Here is a 14,575-nt window from a genome sequence, read left to right as displayed (position 1 = left end):
AGGGGGAAACTTGGTCATTACAACAGCTCAAAAAAAGAGGCGAGAAATGAGGAAAAAAGTGAGAAGCAAAGGTATTTACAGAATTTTAAGATAAGAAGAAACGTTGCCTGAATGTCTTGCACTTTATTAGAAACATTTCTAAAGTCGTTTTCACATCTGCACTCCTGAAAATATCTAGACAATTTATACAAACTTTTATATTTCCCACTTCTACTATGTGTTTAGGAGCAACTGTAACGACCACATGTCCCCCTTGGATTAATAAAGCACCTCCGCTTCTGACTCTGATATTTGTTCCTGATGGTTTTCGTTGACTCTGCAGTGAACGTGTTGTTTATCGGTGTCTTACCTTGAACTGGGAGCTGACCGTGGGCCGTCTGTGCTTGGAGGTGCTCCTCAGAGTGTCCTGTTTGTTGCGGCTCAATACGTGCTCAAACAGATCGTAGACAAAGTCCAACCTGACGAAACAGAAAGGAAGAGTCAGCTAACACGAGCCACGAGACATGCAGAGAGCTGAAGAACGAGCAGAGTTTCAGAGTGTAAAAGTGGGACAATGAAGTAAATCAACGTAATGCAACTACGAGAAAATGTGATGATCCATTTTCCAAGTGTGATCTCAAAAGGTGTTTCTCCTCTGGTAATAACTCAGGAAGAGTTGAACAATATCTCAATCTTTGCAAACCTCGGGGAAAAAACAACACATTTTGTACTTTTTTCCTCAGGCAGTAAAGAAACGCTGCCTCTCTTCCTGCTGGGTTTGAATTATCGATGCACTCTAAAAACCAGCTCGCTGCACAAAGTATGTCAGAAAGTTAATATCACACAGAAGGCCTCCAGTCCTCTTTTACTTTAGGCTCTTCATGTGTTCAGTCATGGAGACGTCAAAGCTGTCAGTCGTTTTTATAACATGAAGTTGTTGTTCACTTCCGCCCCTAGTGGACAAAGTGAGGATTACAACAACAAGCTTTTTCTTTTCTCCCCATGCCACTTTTTAAATGTTTTTAAGGCTGGAAGAAAAACAGAACTTGGAGAAAATATTAAATGATTGTTTGTTTGTTTTTTCACCTGTTTGCTTCACATGTAGAATATAATCAAAAGTATCATCCACCAAAGACTTTTATCATCTGTTAGAACCATAGACTGTAAATGTTGAGGAACAAAGCCCGAGTGACGTCACCCATCTGTTCCTGCAGGGGGCGCTGGAGTCCCATCGATGGGTGTAGGGGCATGAGGGGCGTCCTCGATTATAGATTGACTTTGAAGGCTGCAAAGCTTTTAAAAGGAGGTGGATTCACTCAAACTATAATCTGTGACCATAAAAGCACCAGTTATTCTCGTTGTTTCTGCACTGGTGTCGCTTGAGATGCAAACTGACTCAGGCCGTTATGCGTTTAAGTCTATTTCTAAATATGAGAGGTTATGACAGAAGATAATACGAAGCAAGAAACGCAGCATCCTACCTGCTCTCCCTCAGCAGGTTGAGGATGTCGTCCCTGAAAGTGTCTCTGTTCTTCTCCAACATCCCCCTCACGTCGTACACCACCTGCAACCAGCCACAAGGGGGCGGCAGAGAGTTTTATAGGAACAAAGAGAAAAAGGGATGTGGTTTTTGGTTTAACACTGGTAACAAAGTGCAATGAGTCGTCACTTTAGGTCAGAAAAACAAAGCAGACGTCAGGATCTCACCTCTCCTGCATAGTGCCTGACTCCAAAGTAGTGCACAGCCACACGTGGTTTCACATAGAAAGAGTTTTTCTGCAGCGGGAGGAAGAAAACAAACATCAACGACAAAATCACAAAGTCAAAAGTGAACAGATGAAAAGAAGTCGTCCCTTTGAACGTTGGTTCTGTGGACCCAAAGTCTTTTATTGGTCATAAAAGGCTGCAAAGCTTCAGTCCATATTTTAAATATCTACTCCCATTTATTCAAATCACCTTTTCACTACTTGAAGGTTTGAATGTGATGTTGAACAAAGACAGTGGGAATAAAAATAAGAAATTCAGAAATCCTAAATTCAGATAATTTGTATCACAGTGTTTATACAAATAACTGTTGTATAAATATGGACGTCTTGGCTACAGGAGCAGAATATTTGTGTTGAAAGTGAAAAAAGGTCGTACTGAGTGCTGGCTGTGAAGTTTCTCCAGTAAGGTGTCGTCTGTGGCTTTGGGGAAGTGACTCTCCTCGTTCATCAGTGCCAGGAGGCCCAGTTTCTATGGCAACACAAAGACATCATCATCATCATCATCATCATCATCATCATCATCACTGCCCCAGCTGTTTTTCTCATCCTCTCCATCAAACAGGTTTTTTTAAGCATCATCTTTTCATTCTATGTTTTTCTGTTTGGATATTTTTTTAACCTGTTTGTCAAAGTTCATGTTTCATAAAGTCTTTTTCTGTCCCCTTGTTGACACAAAGCTTTGGGTAAATATCATCGACACTGTTTCAAAACATCTCATCAGTCGTTCAGAAGCCCTGAGCAGAGATCCACACATTTGATCGACTGTTCCACTTTCTCAGGATCTCGACTCTTTTACTTATTTATGACAGGATGGTGTGTCGGGGTCTCGTCCATCACAGAGACCAGCCTCTCGATTTGTGATCTACATCACCAGATGGTAGTGTTGTAGTCCAGACCAGTGGTTCTCAACTGGTGGGTCGGGACCCAAAAGTGGGTCGCGAAAGTGTGCCTGGGGTTTTTTGTTTCATTTCTTTGTTTTTGTCATATGTTTTGTACCGTCTGAGATTTTTCTTATTCAAATCTCATTGGTTGATAAATATCCAAAATGTGGGTCCCGATGTCTTGATAACGAGTTGGTGTTGGGTCCTGAGGCTAGACCAATTGAGAACCACTAGTCAAGACCCCTCTAACCGAGACAAAGACACACCCGAGGCCAGAGTCCTCAATGAATTGAAGTTGTGGAAAAACAGCCCATCAGTGGTGGTCCTGATTTTAAAAGTCCGCTCAGTCTGAGTCCGAGACAAGACCGAGTAAAAATGCTTTCCTGGTCTTGAGACCAAGACCGATTTAAGTACTACAACACTGCCAGATAGTGATCCTGTTGTCACGAGAGACAAGCTTTTTAAATAAACCGTAACAGCCAACCGAAGGAGCAGCTTCTTCTTCTCTCGAGAAAATGTTGAAAAACAAGTCGAGATCTAAAGAAAGACGACCGGAAACGACTCGATACCAGAGGAGAGAAGAGTAAATAAAATGTGTGGATGATTTAAAAGTGTTCAAAGGTCTCTGAAACAGAAATGTCATCCTCCTTTCTTCTGTTCTCTCGTCAAACAAAACACATTTCTGAATCTCCCAGACAAACCTTCTCGATCAGATCCAGACACTCGCCGTTGTCCATCCAGTTGATGTCGACCCAAACAAGACCTTCCCTGGAGGAACAAACAAACACACAAACAAACAAACAAACAAACAAACACACACACACACACACACACACACACACACACACACACACACACACACACACACACACACACACACACACACACACACACACAGAGGATCAGTGAACCAGGTCAAAGTGAGCAGATACATCTTTGGTCATGTGACATCTCTCTTACCTCTAACTTCTGACCCTTTAGGGATCAATAATAATCTGTCTAGTTGGCCACTAGGGGGAGCTCTGACCTAAAATAAAGCTGGCCTATGAGACATTTTTAACTTGCTGGTTCCTCAAACCATTGGTTCCCAAACTGGGGTCAATGACGCCTTCGTGAGGGCACCAAAGATCTGGGGGGGGGGGGGGGGGGGTGGAGGCTTTCCTCTGCTCTGAGGCTGCTCTGAGAACGACTGCCTTAAACATCCAAAACACCTCAAAGGTATTAGTTTCCTATGACTGATAATATAGCCTCATTAAAAGGAGAAATACGAGAGGATTAGGATTATAAAACTGGTTTTAATTCAGGAATAAGTCTTAAATTTAAAAAGAGTCGTACAACCCGTACTGAAGCCGCCTCCCGGACGACTACAGCCTCCAAACACGAGGTGCGCGCTCTAACCACGAGGCTACCAGCTTCACATTCAATTTATTTTTCTAAGTTCATCTTCTTTTTGAGTCCGCAGAGAACTGCGTTACCTACTAGTATATCCTTGGTGGGGATAGGAAGGGTAAAAAAATAAAGTTCATATATGTGTGTGGGCCACCCCTGCATGAGTCACTGCCCGAGGTCGCCCCCCCCCCCCCCCCCAGTCAGAAACGTCTGAACACGCCCCTGAATTAAATAATTCAAAAGGATCCATCGTCACAATAAAAAACAACCTCCACCTACTTGTTGTATTCAAGTTGCTCCAGGGAGAAGATGTGCTTGTTAAAATATTCCTGAAGCTTCTCGTTTGCATAGTTGATGTTGAACTGCTCGAAGCGGTTGACCTGTGGGGGAAAACAAACGAGAACACAAACAGAGAGTTAATTAGCTGATACACAAGGAGGCCCTGAGGTGTGTTTAATGATTCCTCAATAAATGATTCAAAAACGGATTAAAATGCGAGGGAACGGGGGAAACAATAAGTCACATGATTGAGCTTAATTGAGTGTGCTGGAGTGAGGGAATTTAATTGATTTAAATTCAATAAACTGTATTCATCCCTTGTCTCCAGTCTGGGTTCAAGTTTTCACTGTTAATCCTTCCTCGAGCTTAAACACTCACCTCGAAGTTCTCAAATCCAAAGATGTCCAGGATGCAGATGGATTTGAAGTCTTCTTTCCCTCTGATGCGGTTGTTGAGCTTGCGGGTGATCCAGTTGAAACACTGGGAGTAAAGTGCCATGGCCATGGAGTCTCTGGAGTCGATGGCCTGCAGAGGAGAGGAGAGGAGAGGAGGGGAGAGGAGGGGAGAGGAGAGGAGGGGAGAGGAGAGGAGAGGAGAGAGGAGAGGAGGGGAGAGGAGAGGAGGGGAGAGGAGAGGAGAGGAGGGGAAAGGAGAGGAGAGGAGAGGAGAGGAGAGGAGAGGAGAGGAGAGGAGAGGAGAGGAGGGGAGAGGAGAGGAGAGGAGAGGAGGGGAGAGGAGGGGAGAGGAGAGAGAGACAACACTCAATGTGTTAACATGACATCTGTCAGAATAAGGAGCAATATGTAACTCTGACACCTAGTGTTTCAAATGGGTACTGCAGTCCAAATTCAAAACATTGAAGAGAGCTGTCTAAACCCCCCCCTCCTCCCGAGAGTCGATGTGCATGCAGTTTGCCACGTTGTTGTACACTGAAGCTTCAGTGTTTAGCCAGCTCTAATATCAGTAACTTTTTGGTAGCAGAACGTGGCCGATGTTTTTACCCTCATTGAGACGTGTGTGAGGTGTCAGGTTAATATACAGGTGTGGTACCTGTTCCACTGTGAGCGGCGTGGAGATCTCCTCCCCCCTGAGGATCATGGAGCGATGAGTCAGGACCTCGGCCAGCTGATCTGAGTTCAGCCCGAGGAGGTCCGACGTCCGACTGAGGGCAGCTGTCGACAAACACACAAAAGAGCATCGTCTTCAAAATGATATCTTAACAGAAAAGAGATCTAAAGAAGGTGAGGAACTCAGGTACATTTATAAACCAGGCTATTGGGCGTTTAAATCAAAAACAGGTACAAAGTTTGGGAATTTGCAACAATAGATTTCTTCAGCTTGCAGCCACCAAACAGGCTTTAACAACTCAAATATGTCCGCTAAAAGATCTTGTTTTTTTTAAACACTGACAGGCTCAAGTGGTTATTCTAAGAATCGAACATCGCGACTGAAAGATAGAACTTGAAGAGGTGTAAAGCAGAGGGAGGTGTCGACGGTGAGGAGAAACTCTCAGACCTGATTTGGAGGATACTTGAGCTCCTCCGGCTGTCATGAACTCGATGTTCCCCGTGTGCAGGACCCCAGCGAGGAGGCGCAGGATCTCCCCGATGTTCTCCTCTGTGAACTGCATCGTTCGCATGGCATTCTGTGAAAACACAAGCACACACACACACACACACACACACACACACACACACACACACACACACACACACACACACGGAGAGTTGATGACAGCAGAAGTCGTAGCGTCATGTTCTCATTTATAGACTGTAAAACATATGGACGTAGGCAAGGTGACGGCATCCCAGAGGGTTCAAAAAAGGGTTATGAAGCCAAGTAATGGCGGTGGCCATATTGGAAATGCTGAGGTGGGGCCTTAAGCCTCCTGACACAGCTACAATGCCACCTGTCAGTTAACTCAGCCACGCCCCGAATGATGCAAATGTATGCTTAAGACTAAGCCCTCATGATATTCAATTCGATGAGTTATAAAACATGAATCCATGGTACCATGTGAACCACTTAAGAAACCACTCTTGACACCAAATAGTTTTTTGCACCAGGCTGTAAACATGTTTACCACTGCTGTAAACATTTGCATTTTAATATGGGGATTAATGGGACTTTCTTGGCTTCTGCAGAGAGCCTCAAGTGGACACTCAAGGTACTGCAGCTTTTTTGCACTTATCATCATATCTGCATCAAAACCATCCTAAATATCATCATTATCAAACAAAACCATCATCATTAAGGTCGTAGGTGTTCATAAAGAGCTGGGTCTTTAGCTTTTTCTTAAAGGTGCAGAGGGACTCTGCAGATCACATGGAGTTTGTTAGTTCTTTCCACCCTCAGGGAGCGACAGAGGAGAAGAGTCTAGTTAGAGACTTAGAGCCCTGTTGTGAAGGTTGGATCAGAGGCCTTTCATTGGCAGAGCGTAGTGGGAGGGAGGGAGTGTAGACCTGGATTATGGAGTTTAGTTAAGGAGGAGCTGTTTTTTTTTTTTTTTGCGTACCAGAACATCGTGAAAGGTGCTGTTGTCGTTGATTGTCTTGTCTGCGGTGCAGCTGGACTGTCTCAGGTAGTGGTAGCTGTCAGGCTGGGTCAACCCAAACGCCTCTGAAACAACACAACATACACAATTACACAATATAGACAAAAAAAACAACATAAACAAATATCACTGTTTAAATAACATCTAAATCTCTCCTTTAATCACAGGAGTACGATAGTATCCTCTCTACTGTGATTGTTTTATATTTTATTTAACATTGAGTTCTCTGTGACCGACCTCTCTGCTGGTTGTTGGTTCCCGCCAACAGGGCGTAGAAGATGTGATAGTTTCTCTCTCCTGGGTTCTGCCGGACGACTCGATTCTGGAGATTCAAAGAGACATTTTTGTTTACCATGAAACGGTGACCCTCTGCATGTTTGAAATGAGTGTGTTAAATATTTGCATCCTTTCATCCTCGTCAGCGTGGCGGACACTCACCTTCTCTAAGAGGTCTGCGGTCAGAGGAGTCTCAGTCAAGGCTCGTAACAGACGTAAAGACTCAGCTGAAACTCTACAAACAAGCTGAACGATTCAATCTCTATGGCAGCAGCCGCCATGCTGGAAATGCTGTCTCAGCCTAACTTTCAGTCAACCTAACGACAGGCTGAGAGCTGGAGCTGAGGCGGGTTTAAAGCCTCCTGACAAACTATCAATCATGTCCTATTTGGTTTTTTGAACCAGGCTGTAAACATGTTAATCTCTGCTGTAAAAACAGTATTTCTTTGAATGGGTGTGTATGTGACTTCCTGTGTTTCATTTTTCAACACCTGAGGTTGCTGCTTGATTAAACCAGGTGTCTCACTCTCTCAACACTAAACAGTTTTTAAAGGATACAGTCGACGATCCTGCCTCCCTGGATGTTTCCCTTCTGACTGAAATGCAGCTGGACGAACTTCCCGAAGCGACTGGAGTTGTTGTTGTAGACGGTCTTGGCGTTTCCAAAGGCCTCCATGATGGGACTGTGGAGACATTAAAGAAGCATGGTGATTATCATATGAGGGGGTTTTCTAAAAAAAAATGTTGCCACCAAAAAAATCCCATTTCTAAATCATGCCGACCTGCTCTCCAGCAGCGCCTCCTCCACGTGCGACGTCCTGTCTCTGGACGACACCTCCAGGGAGTGCTGGCTCATGGCCGACAGGAACTTCAGGATCAGCTTTGTGCTTTCTGTTTTCCCGGCGCCGCTCTCTCCGCTGACGGGGAAAAAGAACACGCAAACATTAAGTCTAATGATCGAGCTGATGAGAGAAAACACTGTGTTTCCACGAGTGCAACGTAGCACCACAATCTGAATATTTAGAATCAGGATCACAAATATGAGGGATGCGTTAGGTTAGTGGTTAGAGCATGCGCCCCATGTGCAGAGGTTGAAGTCCTCAGGGGCAGGCGGCCCAGGATCGGGTCCTATCTGTGGCAACTTTCCCCACATGACGTTACCCACACTCTCTCTCTCTCTCCCCTATGTTTCTAACTCTATCCCCCGTCCTATCTTTCCAATGGGGGAAGAAAAAGCCCTAAAATACATCTTTTAAAAAAACTGAAATCTTACAGTGAGAAGGCTAAAATACAACGCTGTTTCCAATGAAGCTGAAACACTGTGTTAAATGGTTATAAAAAACAGAATAAGCAAAACATTGAAACCCCGATTTTAAGTTGAAAAAAGCACAAAGACAGCATATCAAATGTTGAAACTGAGAAATGTGGAAAATCTAAGGCATATTTGAATTTGAAACCAGCAACATATTTAAAAAAAAGTTGGGATTGGGGCACCGAAAAGTGTTTTACAAGTTTCCAGACCTTCCTGTTGGAGCTCTCGGTCGTGTTTGTGAGCTGAACTGGTTTTAAAAAGAGAGATCCATTTTGCCACATTTTGACACTTTCGGTTTAAATTTCGTGTCCGCCAGCTTCCAGCCTCGTTTAAGACTTTTAACTGAAGCAGAGAAATAATGTTACATGAGTCTGACCTCAGTTTGTGAGAACATGAGAAAAGTGTGTGTGTGTGTGTGTGCGTGTGGCTGGAGTGTGTGTTCAGGGAAGGTGAGCGAGTGTGTCGCTGCCCGCAGGCTGTTTGTGCTCTTGAATAAACTCCTCTAAAGTCGTGTTTGCTCAACAGAAAATCAGGTCAGATGTGGATTAGGTGTACAGAACTGACTCATGACTGAACCACATGGAGGTCATTTTTACACATGCATGGGAAATATCAAGGCTGCATGTAAACAAAAGTCCACCACTAGATGGCGGCATTGGCAGTGCTTATTAGCTATGTGTTGCCATCGACAAGTGCTTTTCCTATAAATGAAATACTGGATGAAAAGCTCCTGAAGTTGAACATTTATGACATGACAGAAGCAGATACGTGCAGTGGAAATTAAATCTGAATTAAAGCAACAATATGGAACTTTTACACCTTGAAATAGTCGTTTCAAAGTCGATCTACGAGTAGGATAACTTGCAACAGGGAGAATAGCGTCAAACCCATAAACACAGAGCGCACCAGTGGCCTGCTTAATGGCTCTACTCTACCACCAGACTTCAGCTAGAAAGCAGCCAGGTAGCCCATCTATGCACTGTTTGATTCAGCGACAGAGGCTAAGAGTTTGAGAGTGATGCCAAGAACATTGTTTTGGGATGGAAGTCCCTCAATGCTAACTCCAGCCTAGAAGCCCTGAAAAATTAGCCGTCACTCCCAGAGGCTGATTCCCATCGTTACATAACCAGAGGGTCCTGAGATTATACTCTTGTAGCTGGAATTTTGTCTGATATTTTTCAGGATTTGTTGAAAACCTAAACTGTCATCCAGTGGACAGAATCACAACCAAAGTGTGTCTGCTGAAGAGGTCGATGAGTCCTTCTGCTCATTGTTTGTTTTTGGTGTTTTTTTTTTCCGAAACAGAGGTCGATAAACGTCGACCGCAGCTTTGCTTTAGTTTTTATTTGACTTCTCAATGACTGAACGCAAAATGCAAACGCGATCTCACGCCCCAGCTCAGTCAGCGTCCCTCTGCTTGGAAACATGACTCTGTACGTTCACCTTTTAATCCTCTACCTCCTTTTATTTAAATACTGGACACAGCGTGACGCCTGAGGAAACCCCTCACACTAAACATGAACCTGACAACCCCACAGGTGCACAATACGAGCTTCAGGCTGGCTCTGTTAATTATTAACATGTAAACTCATTACACTGACACCAACTCATTAGTCCCCAGAAGACAAACAGACGGCCTCATAGAGGAGGTGTCACTAAATCTCTCAGAGACCTTTAGAAGATGAACCGAGGGGTCATAAATATAAACTACAACAATGTCTGTCGCCTTTCTTTGTCTGAGTAAAGGTTTGAACATCAAGAGGTCTCCGTCTTTTGCCTGCTCCACTTTTCAGAAAATGTGTGCTCAAACAGGCTGTTTGGAGATTTTCCCTTCATGACATCACAAAGGGCAGTAGCCCCTCCCCCAGGTGGGTGACACTCCCACAGCTAGGTGTTTGTTCTGCCCTCTGAGTCTGCCTTCTCACCGTAAACAATAGGACATGGAGCGAGAAAGCCCAAGCCCTTCCAGAGAGGGGGCGTGGTCAGACACAGCTCATTTACACATTTAAAGGTACAGACACAGAAACAGCCTGTTCTGAGCAGGGCTGAAATAGAGGGGTTTATAGGCATGATCAAATACAGGATCAGAGTGGATTCAGAACAAGAAACTTCACACACATGTTTTGAGGAGCTCTGAGACTTATTTAAACTGAAGAAGAGGAGGAGGAGGATATGTCACCTTTAAGTCAAAACATCCTCACTTCCTGCTTTTACAATAATACAGCTTGGTCATTGACCTTATATGCTCAAAATAGAAGGATCCAGATCCCCATGAAGTCCTCGTTTTGTAAACACAGGGGCTGAAGGGTCAAGTTAGAAATAATGAAAACGCAAAGTCTGGTTAGAGTTTAGCAATAAAAGGTGTCATGTTAGAAATAACAACTTCTACAATTTAGACATCTAATTGTAAAGAGAGGATAATTAGAGAAAGGTGAATATTATGGTTTAAATAAGAACTTGTAAAATACTTTACTGTAATTTACTGTAAAATAGGTCAAATAAACTTCAAACAAACAGCTGTTTATTTTGATGGTTTTTGTCGTGAGAACAGGACGGTTATAGTGATCTGAGGCTTGAGGAGAGAGCACCCGGTCGTTTTAAAATCCTGTGTGTGGCATCTTAAACGTCGTCTGTAAACTTTCCTGAGTGTAGGTGTGCTTCGTTTTAGGAACCAAACTCTTCATTTGATTTGGATAATGGTCGGGTGTTTCCTCACAGGACAGTTTATATACAGCAGGCTGCTCAGGCCTGGCACTGTGAGAAACATCTCCCCTCTTTCCTTCACCACCACCAGAGACGAGTTTAATAAAGCAGAAATTATCTTTGTTTTCTCAGTGAGAGATGTCAGCTGTTCATGGCCTCATGTGGAAAGCTTTGGACGACCGACTTCAAACACACAAACAAAATACACCTTTACAGTTTCTTTCTAAAGTTCCTCAGTTTAACAAACAGTTCTAACAAGAGAACTTAAAGTCAAACTATCCAGATTTACATGTCAACTTTTCATAAATATCAAAGTCAGAACAACCAGTTGACAGTGAAAAACCAAATCTATCAGGTAGAAGCCTGAGTGACGTCACCCGTCTGTTCCTGCAGGGGGCGCTGGAGGCTCATCGGCAGCAGCCGCCATGTTGGAAATCCTGTCTCAGTCTAACTTTCAGTCAATCTAACGACAGGCTGAGAGCTGGAGCTGAGGCGGGTTTTAAACCTCTTGACTGATCGTTACCTCGCGCCAACCTGTCAATCAGGGCAGTTACGCGCCTAACTATGGATAACAAGTATCGTTTTAAAAATCAAAAAAGAGACCTTTTAAATTTTTTTTACAGTGTGTGCCATGATGACAATAACTAATCAGACCTATTTGGTTCATGTACCAGGCTGTAAACATGTTAATCTCTGCTGTAAAAACTGCTTTTTTGCCTGTTGTGTGTATATGACTTCCTGGGTTCCAGCCTCTAGTGGACACTCTACATACTGCAGGATTTTTTCACTTCTGCATCGGCTTCATTTTACAAGCCCGGAGGTTGTCGCTTGGTTCTCACACACACAGCTCCTCTCAAAGGTTTCCAGAAAGGTTCAGGGCTGCAGTGCCTGAGTGAGCGACTGAGTGAAGAGAAACAGAGACCACATCTCTTTCCAACAGTGGGTCCAACTCTCTTTCAGGGACAGCCTCTTACTCCAAAGAGCTCGGTGTGTGCAACTTATTCAAACAGCTTTGACGACAGTGTCTGAAAAGACCGGCTACATGTAACTCATTTAAAAGACCTCTGGCCTCATGCCAGCTTACCCAAACTAGGACACACACAACTCTACTGCACGCTTGCTTTTGTACTACTCCCTGGCTCTCGGCGTGCTTTTGCCACCCAAGGTATAACCCCCTCCCCTCCCCTTCGGCTCTGGACCTCATTCAGGTCTTTTGTAGCGAGGAGCAAAGCTGCAGACTCTGTTTGAGATTCTGAGCAGCGAGGAGGAAATGAGACCCAATCAAATAAAAAATAAAAAACAAAGACCTTGAGCTGCTTTTAATCTTTTTTTTTTCAGCCCAACTTCAAACCAAACTTCTTATTTTTTCAGCTCCAGATGACTTTATTATTTTAACCACAACCAGAAATAAGAGCTTTCTAACTCACTTTTCTTCCCCCTGGCTAAAAGTCCCTCCATTTATTCAACTCGATGTCTTTTTCTTTCTTCACAAAGGCCAACCAAAACAAGGCTTAAACCTCAGCGACCATCTCCACCGCCTCCACTCCTCCTCTGTTATTTCTAAGAAGTCACAGATCAGCTCTGAAACAAAAACAAAAAACCTGATGCTGGTCTGTTTCTCCGTAAACTAACTAACTAACTATAGATGTGCACGTTTTCCTTTCCCCTTCATGCCTTCTTGTGATGCATGCCTTCCATTGGTCACACTTCTGTCTCATCATTTATCTGACTCCAGGTTTCGGACAACGTAGAGACTCATCCTAGGAGGAAAGCTCTCGGGTATCTTTTCTGCTGCAGGGCTTCTGTGGCCCCCACATGCCGGAGCGATTAACCCTGGCTAGAGAGGCTCCAGTTTGACCTCCCGCCCACCTCTGTGGTCAGGAGGTCAGGGACAAACTGCTGCGTCTGGACGGGCGTTAGCTGTGCGTGGTAACACCCTTTAAAACGGTGTAATTAAATCTAATCTGGGTTGTTTAGTGTCTAAAACACAACAGCAGCCAGTCACAACAATGTCAACATGATGATCTCTTAGTGTTGTTCTGAGTGAAGAAGCTCATTCAAAGGTTTAAGATCGTACCATTCTGACCTTTAGACATCTTCTAGAAACAGCGGCAATATGAGATTCTTCATTATTAGAGCTAGTTGAACCTAAAAATCTAAATCTGCAAAGTAAAGCTGGTCTGATTTCTTTCATTTCATATTTAAGAAATGTCCTGAAAGTTAAAAATATAAACATACTCTTTGACTTAAAGGCTTAGAGAGTGCATCCTCTACTGGCTGGCTGCAGTAGAGGTCATAAGCTCCGCCTCCTCCATGTGAACAGATTGGACATGGGTAAAACAATACGATCAAAATATTTTTTCACACATGGTTTTTATTAAAGGTCATTCTTATGATGCAGATTTATGTCCAAGTGTTTGTTTTTCTGAGAAGTTTTGTGTTAATTAGTTATCAAAAGGGGGTGCAACATTATGATGATTGACAGCTCTGTTGACAAATGAGGCTCGCCAGTTTTTCAGAATAAAACTCAACAAACACTAACACAAGAGTCACTGAACTTTCCATAACCCCCCCCCCCCCCCCCCCCACCATATGAACGGACTCAGGCAGGGTACCCAAGTACAGTATTTCAAGGACTTTGGGGTCAAGTGTACTCGGATCCGGGTTCCCAATGTGAGTTTCAGTTTCAGTTGCCATGGTTTCCCGTACAAAAGCAAGCACAGAATGTGGAAGAACCAGAACCTATTTTATTTTATTTTATTTTATTATTTATTTATTTATTTTATTTTTCTTAATTTAATTTAATTTAATTTAATTTAATTTAATTTAATTTAATTTAATTTATTTTGTTTTGTTTTGTTTTACCTTTATTTAACCAGGCCGGTCATTATGAACAGATTCTTATTTACAACGACGGCCTGGCAGAAGACAGAAGCCTTTTGAGGGGAGGGGGAGATATAACTATAGCATAGAAATCGGACAGCCAACAAGCATTTGTAGGCGCAGCATTGCAGAGCTACGTAGACGCCATGCACAGGTCTGAAGTACTCACTAAACAGCCTTGAGTCAAAGAAGTATAATCCAGCCTTCACAGACTGTGACCATGACGTCTTGATGTGAGAGGTTTTCAGATTTTATTTGTTACTGCTGAATATTTAAAGACACAGAAACAGTGAAACAGCACCATGCAGGGTGTCGGGTCGTTAAAACACACGAGTCAGAACTCTGAATCATCTCCTGCTTATTTGTTTTTTATTTCATGAAGAAAGACTAAAACAGCCATGGTGGCATTCGCTCGGAGCAACACATGTTTGGAGGTTTTCCAGGACTTTCTCGGTCGGTGGTTCAGAACGAGTTCTTGCTGAAATCTGCAGCTTCAAAAACACAACAGGAGGGGCTTCAGTTAGACGCAGGCGGGTCTCTGCAGAGCATGGAC

The 14,575-nt window shown here is 43.5% G+C and overlaps 1 protein-coding gene across 1 annotated transcript in view; it reads right to left on the bottom strand.

Moving 5' to 3' along the window:
* myo10 (myosin X) overlaps positions 1-14,575 on the bottom strand; it is a 116,719-nt gene that overhangs the window by 35,022 nt on the left and 67,122 nt on the right. The window contains exons 5-18 of the mRNA XM_065953533.1: positions 7,907-8,041; positions 7,683-7,807; positions 7,287-7,300; positions 7,086-7,170; positions 6,810-6,913; positions 5,810-5,939; positions 5,345-5,466; positions 4,673-4,819; positions 4,295-4,395; positions 3,328-3,394; positions 2,122-2,214; positions 1,687-1,755; positions 1,461-1,543; positions 350-458 (exon numbers count right to left, since the gene is read on the bottom strand). Of these exons, the coding sequence (XP_065809605.1) occupies positions 350-458; positions 1,461-1,543; positions 1,687-1,755; positions 2,122-2,214; positions 3,328-3,394; positions 4,295-4,395; positions 4,673-4,819; positions 5,345-5,466; positions 5,810-5,939; positions 6,810-6,913; positions 7,086-7,170; positions 7,287-7,300; positions 7,683-7,807; positions 7,907-8,041 (1,384 nt within the window). The remainder of the gene's footprint in view (positions 1-349; positions 459-1,460; positions 1,544-1,686; positions 1,756-2,121; positions 2,215-3,327; positions 3,395-4,294; positions 4,396-4,672; positions 4,820-5,344; positions 5,467-5,809; positions 5,940-6,809; positions 6,914-7,085; positions 7,171-7,286; positions 7,301-7,682; positions 7,808-7,906; positions 8,042-14,575) is intronic.

Source organism: Labrus bergylta, chromosome 4, assembly GCF_963930695.1.
Source record: "Labrus bergylta chromosome 4, fLabBer1.1, whole genome shotgun sequence".
Lineage (NCBI taxonomy): Eukaryota > Metazoa > Chordata > Actinopteri > Labriformes > Labridae > Labrus > Labrus bergylta.
The sequence above is the reverse complement of the archived record's forward strand: the minus strand, read 5'-3'. Positions and strand labels throughout refer to the sequence as shown.